We start from the raw sequence: 9,093 nt of genomic DNA on the forward strand, positions 1-9,093 counted from the left end.
TCTAGTCCAACCTCCTGGTCAAAGCAGGACCATCCCCAACTATATCATCCCACCCAAGGCTTTGTCTAGCTGGGCCTTAACAACAACAAAAAAACTCCATGGATGGAGATTATGCAACCTCTTGGGTAGCCTGTTTGAGTGCTTCAATACCCTCCTGATTAGACCATTTTGCCTAATATCTAACCTAAACTTCTTTTGCTGCAACTTAAGACCATTGCTGCTGCTTCTGTCACCTGCCACCACTGAGAACAATCTAGTTCCATTCTCTTCGGGGCCCCCCTTCTGCTCCATATTCTCCAATCTGTCCTGTACTATTTTAGTTCCCCTATGTCCTCCTCCTGCTCCCCAATTTTTTGTCTAGAGTAAATAATCCCAGCTCCTTCAGCTTGTCTTTAGGAGTCATGTGCCTCAGCCCCATTACCATCTTCACTGCCCTCCACTGGACTTTCTTCAATTTGTCTACGTCCTTTCTGTAACGGGGGGCTGAAAATTGAACACGATACTCCAGATGTGGACTCACCAGTGCAGAATAGAGGGGAAGAATCCCTTCTCTCCATCTGCTGGCAACACTCCAACTAATGCATCCCAGTATGCCATTAGCCTTCTTGACAACAAGGCACTATAGGGTCATATTCAGCTTATTGTCCACTATAATCCCCAGGTCCATTTCTGCAGAACTGCTGCTTAGCCAGTTGGTCCCCAGTCTGTACCAGTGCATGGGATTGATTTGTCTAAGTGCAGGACTTTGCATTTCTGCTTGTTGAACCTTATGAGATCTATTTTGGTCCAGACCTCCAATTTGTTGAGTTTGTTCAGTCTCTGAATCATAGTCCTGCTCTCCAGTGTATCTACTACTCTCCCCGGTTTGGTGTCATCAGAAACTTGCTGAGAGTGTACTCCATTCCACCTTCCAGATCATTGATGAAAATATTGAATAAAAACTGCCCCAGGGAAGACCCCGGGACACACTACTTGATGCTGGCTGCCAACTAAACATTGAGCCATTGATTTGCTACACTTTGAGCATGATGTGCCAGCCAATTTTCCCAAATACCACTGCTTGAGAAATGTATAAGTTGCTGTCTGTATTCTGGTTTTCCAAAACAATAAAACTAAGTGTTCCAATCCTATCACTTTATTGATGTCAGTTAATTGTGCAACTGTGCAGAGCCCAAATGGTGTGGTCACCTAGATGAGCATAAGAGTCCACAGCACTAGCAAGGATCCATTTCAAGATTCGGGCCTGTGGCCTTCATTGTGCTATTTGTCATGCTTCAGTCATAACAAATAACTTAATGAACTAGCTTAAAATCTTTACTGGAGCAGACTGTAAACTATAATAGGTGCAACTGTTGCTATCAGAACTGTTTATTTGTGTGGTTTTTTTTCTTTCCAGATGTCATGCAGCATGCAGCGGTTCATAAGAAACTTAATGGGAAAAGTCCTGCTGCCAAGTAGGTATTGAATCTTTGAAGTGAATGCACAATGTTTTTAAAACCTAAATTACTTTTAACTGAGTAGGCATGTGTTCTTTTGAATTAAAGTTTTTTAATTTTCAGAAATATTAAAAAGGGTCTGTTTAATATATGTGTAAGAGGAAATGAGATTTGGTTGAAGTCTTTTCTGGAAAATACTTAATGTTGCAGAACATTCACTTGCTTAACATGTAGGCTGGATAACCTCTACCTTTCTTTCCCAAAGATCCATGTTTTTGGGCAAGAGTTGGCAACCTTTTAGAGTGGTGGGCTGAGTCCTTGTGGCGTGGCTGCCACCACCAGCCACACACCTCTTCAGTTGCAGGGCAGAGGGGTGAGGATGGGGAGAGAGGAAGAGAGCTTGCCTCTGGTATAAAGTGTCTGCCAGGGGAGAAGTGCTGCTTACTAAAGTGCCCTCTGCTGTAGGGAGAGCAGTAAGGTCTGCAGAGGGAATTGGTGGCTTAGCACAAGGGAGAGGACACAAATTGGGCTGAGCTGTGCTGCTCTTCCCCTGTGCTGTGGGTTGGACCCCATCACTTCCAGGGACAGATCCAGCCTCCAGGCTATAGGTTACTGTTCTTGGGTATTTAGGTCTTGAGTGAGCTTCTCAGAAGCTGGCTGATTGCAGAGATCTGTGGGATTATCTCAAAAGCCAGCAGCTCCCTGGAGATTCACAGAATGTTATAAGTGGTTGGGCAGGGGAGAGGTGTCTTTTTGGCAGCCCCAGTTTTCAAACCAGGACTTGAGGCTGCTCCCTGCTGGATCCTGGACCTGGGGTTTCCATCTGCCTTGCAACATACAGCTTTGTGTTCCTGCCTGGTATGAGTCCACTGGCTGTCCCTGGCTGTGTGCTCCAAGAGTTGCATGATTGGGCATATAATTCCTCAAATCCTAATCCCAAAAATTGTACATCTGGCATGATGATCCAAATCATGCAGTCGTACTAATGTCTGCCAGCAGCCTCTGACTCCACACCAGGCTTTATGCCTATTGGTATAATGGATCAGGATTGAAGCCTTGCTTTATGAAACCCTGGCCCCCATTTCTGTAACTGGAAAAGTCTTCCTTTCTTTATCGCACTTGCTGGGATAGTAAAATGCGATAGGATTCACCACATGGCACAGTCCATCTCTCAGATCTGTCAGCATTTTTTAATAAACTGGAAGTCGTGCCTCTACAAGCTGCCAGACAGGAGAAATATTCTTGTCTCCCATCCAGAATCTAGTCTTTATAAAAGGAGCAGAAGGACAGCATTGGAGACATTTTGTCCTGCTTAGTTGCTGCAGAGACAGAAGTGTCCTGCTAAGAAGTCCTTTTTGTCTGCAAGTTGGACACAATTTCTGTTCCTATCTCCCTTTGGGTTTGTTAGTAATGGAGTCTCTCCTAAGAGTGAGAGAGCTGTTAAGTGTTTGTCCAAACAAAGCTGTACTTCCTGGATTCTGGACAGTACTTTTCTGGCGTAACAGTTGTACATTTTAGGGAAACCTATACAGCATCCCTGCATATTCTTTCTCCACACAGCTTGCTCACTGGGATAAGACTGGGTACGTGATATTCCCTGCTGCTTCTACAAAAAAGGATGATCCCGTAAAAAGGAACTACTACTTAAAATACATTTAAAAGCAAATTGTCATTGCAAAATACTGTCACAAGAATTTGAGACCATTTACTGTTACTTTTCTCTCTGTTTCCAGTCAACAATAGGGCACATCTGTGGGTGACAGTTGAAGGATGGGTTATAGGTCTATATGCCCTATTGACTCCATAAGAAATCCTGTTAGGGCACTGCATGTTGGCCATTATGTTCATGCATAGTATCAGATTGTCTGTTGCCATGTGTAATTTCAGTGGAAGGCATTATGAGACTTAAAGTAACTGCCAAATGCTTAATTCAGATTTCCAGTGTTCTTAAAAGCAGTTAGCATAGTGAACAATCAGAAGGGTAACTGGAAATGCTTCCATGTGACTGCACTGAAGTAGAGTGTAAGTGTGGTGTTTGGGGTTTCCTGTCCAGCGTGCCCGAATGTCTTGCGAATTCCTGAAATAATGCATATGTAGTCACAGTAAATATGTCTTTAAAGATGGGGGAGAGTGGATGTGAAAAAAAAATGGATTAGAACAATTTAAATCTGGAAAAAATTCTCTACTTTTTAAGTGCATGAGGTTTCATGATTATAAACACTACCATTAGCTATTAGGATATGCATATTGAAACCAGCTACCTTCTACAACCTTTAGTTGTGTCAAGCTATATAACAAGTAGCTATATTCAAGGAACACTTAATTGTCTTCATGGAACTAACTTACGTGTGTTGCACAAGACCATAACTTTTTGCCCAGTGATATTTGGTGTTGAAACTAATTGAGAGATTTTTTTTCCCTTTTTCCCCTAAAAGCACAGTAGTAATTCCTTTACTTCCCAGAATTCAACTAAAATTGTATGTGCTTTGCTTTTAAGAAACTTTTGGAACTTCATCTTGTGTAATATATAAAAGTTGTTTTTGTTTAACTGTAGCACAACTGGCAGTACAAAATGCTCTTTGGATGGCCTTAGCATACAGCACTCTGAACAGAATGGGGTAATAGACTGGGGAAGAAAAAGCTACAGCATCCAACAGCATGCAGAGCACTGTACAAACCTACTTGACCAGGTGTGTAGCTCCTTCTGGGTTTACTTTTTTTTTTATTCAATGTTTCATGAAGAAATTATTCAGAGAACACGTTTTAATTTCACATTTATGCTAATTGTGCACATTTGAATTCAGAACATTTAAAAAAGTTCAAGTGACCAGTAGTTTGAGTACTTGAGAAACCAGGCTGTGGGGGTTGAGCACTCCTGGTATAAACTGATGCTTCTAAAGTAGTATTAGATGCATCCGTTATGCCACGCCTGAATATAGGGGCAAATCCCAAAGTGGGTGCAGTGGCACAACTGCACCCTCCCATTTCCACAGTGTAGCTCTGGGGCATTGATTCCTTGCAGCCCTGGACCCCTGGGTTTACTGGGGTTTGGACCTCACTGCCTGAGCAGCAGCTGGGAACTTATTTAAGTCCCTGAAGCAGGTAAGAGTTCCTATCCCCCGTGTCTCCTCCCCCTCACTCTGTGCTCAGTGGTACTTCATGTGGCACTTCCTCGCTTCCCCTCAGTGCTCAGTCATACTCCCCTTACTCCCCCCTCACCCCAGCTGGGTGGGTTCCCCTTCTCTGTCTGGTTCTGGGAGTAGGCTCAGGGAAAAAGAATCCACCTGCTGCTGCTATCCCTGACTAAGTCTGGGTCTCCATATGAGTGGCCAGGGCAGCAGTGGTGATGGTGGGCAGCAATCCATTATCTGTGCCCAGTAGAAAGTATGAGGGGGAATGGGAGGAGAAGTCCTGCAGAGCACAGAGAAGGCAGTGGGTGCTCAGTAAGGAGTGGGGAGCCAGTGTTGGACTAGTTACCTGCTTCAGAGACTTCAGCTCCCTGGCTGCTGCTTTTGCAGCGTGGTCTGTGTGTCTTGGTGTAGGGAGTGAGGAAGGGAAGGCTAGGGGCCAGCTGGGGGGTGCAGCCACCCTTGCAGTGACAGTCCCAGCTCTTTAGCCCCTCTCCTCTTTCAGAATCCTGCATCTGCCTATGTCTGAATGGTATTATCAACTTAAATGCTGTAATCTTGGATGATATAGTTGCCATGAAACATGTATTTGTGACTGGGAGCTATTTTCACATTTAATAGTAGCTGAAACATTGTGCTTGTAAGGATTTCAAAAGTGACAGTAATGAAAGTAATGACACTTGCATCATACATTTGAGTCACTTGTGTAGGGTGGTGCTACATCACGTTTTCATTACATAAGCAGAATTGGATATTAATGGCTGAATTGGCCACTGCAAGCCAAATGTACAGAGTAATCCAGGCCATAGGCAGATGTGACACCTGTGCTACTACAGAAATAGAGTGGACAGATGTGCATGCCCCACCGTAAGGTTAATTTTTGGCTCCCATGTACTTGCTCCATTGCTCTGGCTGCAGCTCTACCCAGGGGTCTCTGGGTTCCTCCTTCCTGCCCCTACCCTGGGAGGTGGGGATGGGTGGTGTGGTACAACCCATGGGTGATAGAGTGACTCATAACCTAGGGTATTCACATGGCATGGTGCAGCAGGCACATGATTGGGGGAGCTGAAAGTGGGGACCTAGGGGCCTGTATGGTATGTGAGAAAGGGTTGACACAGGTGGTGTGTAGCCCAGGACTCCCGTGGCTCATGCTGGTGTAGCTCACGTGTACAGTCCTTGCTGCTGCAGCTCTCAAGGTAGGAGACCACCAAACACTTCAAAGACTGGATAGCCCTAACAGATGTACTTGTATCCAAGTTTCTGCTGTTCAGTTTAGAAGTAGTAGAGGTTGAGGTATACAAGCTTTAGGTGGTGAAATTTGAATGTTATAGCAGAATGGGGAAAATACTGCCTGCTATTTGGGGACAATGGTGAATAAACATACTTTTTATGTTGAGAAGAATATTTATGTATCTTGTTTCCAGCAATCATGCAAACCATTTGGTTCATTCCTCCAAATATAGGTTAAATCCTGGGCTTTTTAACCACTAACTAGTAGCACTCAGTCAAGGCAATGCGTAAGCATAATTTGAGGCATAAATTGTTTTCTTATATTCAATCCAAAATGCATTCTAAATAGTTTGTGAACAGACTTTTTTTTTTACCTGTGTTGTAGTTTACTTAGCTGCCTTAATTATGGGCTTTTAATGATGGGAAAAGTATCAAGGTTTCTATTTCTAAAGAAGTCTTAAATTTTGTAGAAATCCTCCATTTTTGTCCAGTCTTAGGTTTAAACCGTTCTTGCATGATTTTTATGATGGGAATTTCTTAATGTCATTTTGGTTTTTGCTCTAGCATACAGGAGAGAAGCGGAGTTTAGCTGCAGTAAACAAGAAGGGAAAGCCGCAGCTTGAAAAGTAGGTGTTTAACCTTACCACTGACTAACTTAATTTAATAACTGGTGAAAAAAAGTATATAAATATAATGCATAACCTCAGAAAAAGTGTTTTTAATCTAGGTGTGATGAAGCTTCTTTATTTTAACAATTGAGATTGGTTAGGGTTTGCACTTAATTTTCAGCAAATCCTTGAAGGCTTGATACCCTTTGTCAACCAACAGTTTTGTGTTTCTATTTCATAGCTTAAGTCTTTTGTAAGTCTTAAATTGTGGACCTGTCAGTTTACATGTTTCTTATCTATTGATCGGATTATGCATATACTTCCAGCTTTTTGCTTCAGCTTCACATTGGTTTAAAAAAATTGGCACGTAAGCCACATTTTGAAAATGGAGAATATTGTAAAGCATTAGTATAGCTAATGTAGAGGCGAACAGATACCTGTCACAATTGCAAATTAGCAAAATGTATGAGGGGCAGAGGAAAGATAAAGAGGGATGTCAAAGTGGTATAGGATTGCCTTTTCCTGGCCAATTTTTGCTTCATGAAAGGCTAAAGTAAAACAATCTAGTGTTTTCTTACAATCAAATGATGCTAGCTGACTGAAACCTCTGACAGTTTGATTTGCAGTAGAATGTATTAAATCAAATCAGCCCTGAAATTTGGATCAATTTCAGATCTTCTTGCACATGCAGTAGCCCATGAGAGTGGCAGTTTTTTTTCCCCCTCGTATATTTCATTTTAGATGCAAATAATACATCTGCCATCTTTGCTGTTCAGTGCCGTAATGCCTGTAAATCCAATATTGGAGTTTCTCAACTATTCTTTATTCCCTGAAGAATGTTAACACTAATTCCTGCCTTTTGTCTTTAGTATATTTACCTGAATCCAAGATAATTTCACATTTTTAAGATGATTCCCCTAACAATCAGACTCTATACATGGACAGTTTGAGTTTATAATTTTCTACATATACAATCTAATTATTTCAGGGTCATCTTAAATTTGTCCCCTAACTGCTGCTTTCCCTGCTGCAGTGGTAGAGAAGCAAGCAGCCTGACTCCTTCCCTATAACCCCCTGCCACTTGTGCCTGCGCCCCCTAGCATCTGCCCCCACTCTCACACCCTTGCTGCCAACCTTCAGTTCTGACCCCAGTTGCAGTCTAGTGTATAGTGTATAGGGCACAAAGTGTATAGTGGCTCTAGCCCTTGCCCAGCTAGGTAACAGGGGTTGCAGTTGGTGGATTGGTGGTGCAGTTGGGGTTGCAGCTGCTGCCTGGCAGGGATGGTGGAGGCCAGAGCTGTGACTGAGGGTGGGTGGGAGGAAAGGGGAAGAAATCTTGTCTTGGATTTAAGTAAATATGATACCTTAACTAGATACTATAATGCTATTTGCAGTGTTGACCCCTGATACTGGAATACATTAATTCCTAGAGGATTTTTGGAGGCTTCTAATGGAATTTCCATTGTTTTGCTTAACCCCTTGAAAAATGTCTTGCTGTTTAATCTACACAGAGAGAAAATAAAGAAAACTGACAACAGATTGAGCAATAGAATAAATGGAGTAAGAATTGCAGCCACACAGCACATCCGTTCAGGAACAGTGAAAGGTAAGAAATTCCTTTAAGGGAAGAGCTCTTTACCAGTTATACTAGTTTTTGACAATATTACAGAAGAATATAAGCTTTAACCAGTAGAGTTTTGCATGTGTACTACATGCATTACTGCTGTCCAGGGTTCAAGTCTTGTGATGGAAGAATTGTAATGGTTAGGCACAAAAATATTAAAACAAAAAAGCATCTGCAATATGTGCCACTACTGTTGCAGATGAGTCTTTAGGCCCCTACATGTATTATGTAATTTGGGGGTTCCCAACCCTCTTATGCTGTGGACTGGCAAACTGTGGACCAGAAGTGACCCCAGCATACTGTGGACCAGTAGCCAACCCTTTTTTATACTGAATATAAGTATAAGGTGATTTGCCTCTCCTCATTTCCCCTCCCCACAACCCAAGAAAAATGGAAAATGGAATGGTGGCAAGACGCCAGTTACTCAGAGAATATTCACTTCTGTTCTCAGTCTGATTCAAATGCTTAAAAACAGAACCTCAAAGTGTGAAAGCCTATAATGATACCTGAACATATGGAATTGCAGTCTTCAGTATTTCATTCAAAGTTTTCTTTTACTTTTGTAGCATAGCTAGTGGCCTTTCTTAGTGAAGTCACTGTCGTCACTGTCCGTGTTTTTTTTCAGCTAGAAAATAAATCTTTGAATTGCCCTATTTTGAGGACTACTGTATTCATTACCTAGGTCTCTAGAAAGCTTCTGGTGTAACAATTAAGCTGTTACTTATCCATCACACAAGGAGTTCTCAGCATAACTGGAGATTTTACCAACATTTTAGTACTGCCACTTCAATTATACATATTATCTAATGAATAAAACTTGTGGGAAAGCTGCCTTTACAGTGGAGATGGCTGATAAATATTTATCCTGTGGGACCTGGCTTTTTTTAGACTATCAACTCCTAGTGGGGTTATAGGAATGCTTTGGGTATTTAGCATCTTAATTTCATGTGGCTGTTTTGGAATGTGATTTTTTTTTTTTTGCAGATGGTAAAGGCTGTTTCCTTCTGAGCTTGTGCCTAATAACATATTCAAAATATCATGTATGCCATATCTCAGTAAATATTGTT

General features: G+C 42.0%; 1 protein-coding gene across 1 annotated transcript in view; it reads left to right on the forward strand.

Moving 5' to 3' along the window:
• Positions 1-9,093, forward strand: part of ZCCHC2 (zinc finger CCHC-type containing 2) — a 73,971-nt gene that overhangs the window by 50,387 nt on the left and 14,491 nt on the right. Inside the window, exons 9-12 of the mRNA XM_019518510.1 lie at positions 1,397-1,454; positions 3,991-4,126; positions 6,359-6,420; positions 7,914-8,008. Of these exons, the coding sequence (XP_019374055.1) occupies positions 1,397-1,454; positions 3,991-4,126; positions 6,359-6,420; positions 7,914-8,008 (351 nt within the window). The remainder of the gene's footprint in view (positions 1-1,396; positions 1,455-3,990; positions 4,127-6,358; positions 6,421-7,913; positions 8,009-9,093) is intronic.

This window comes from Gavialis gangeticus, unplaced genomic scaffold (assembly GCF_001723915.1).
Source record: "Gavialis gangeticus isolate Ggan-Ray unplaced genomic scaffold, GavGan_comp1, whole genome shotgun sequence".
Taxonomy (NCBI): Eukaryota; Metazoa; Chordata; order Crocodylia; family Gavialidae; genus Gavialis; species Gavialis gangeticus.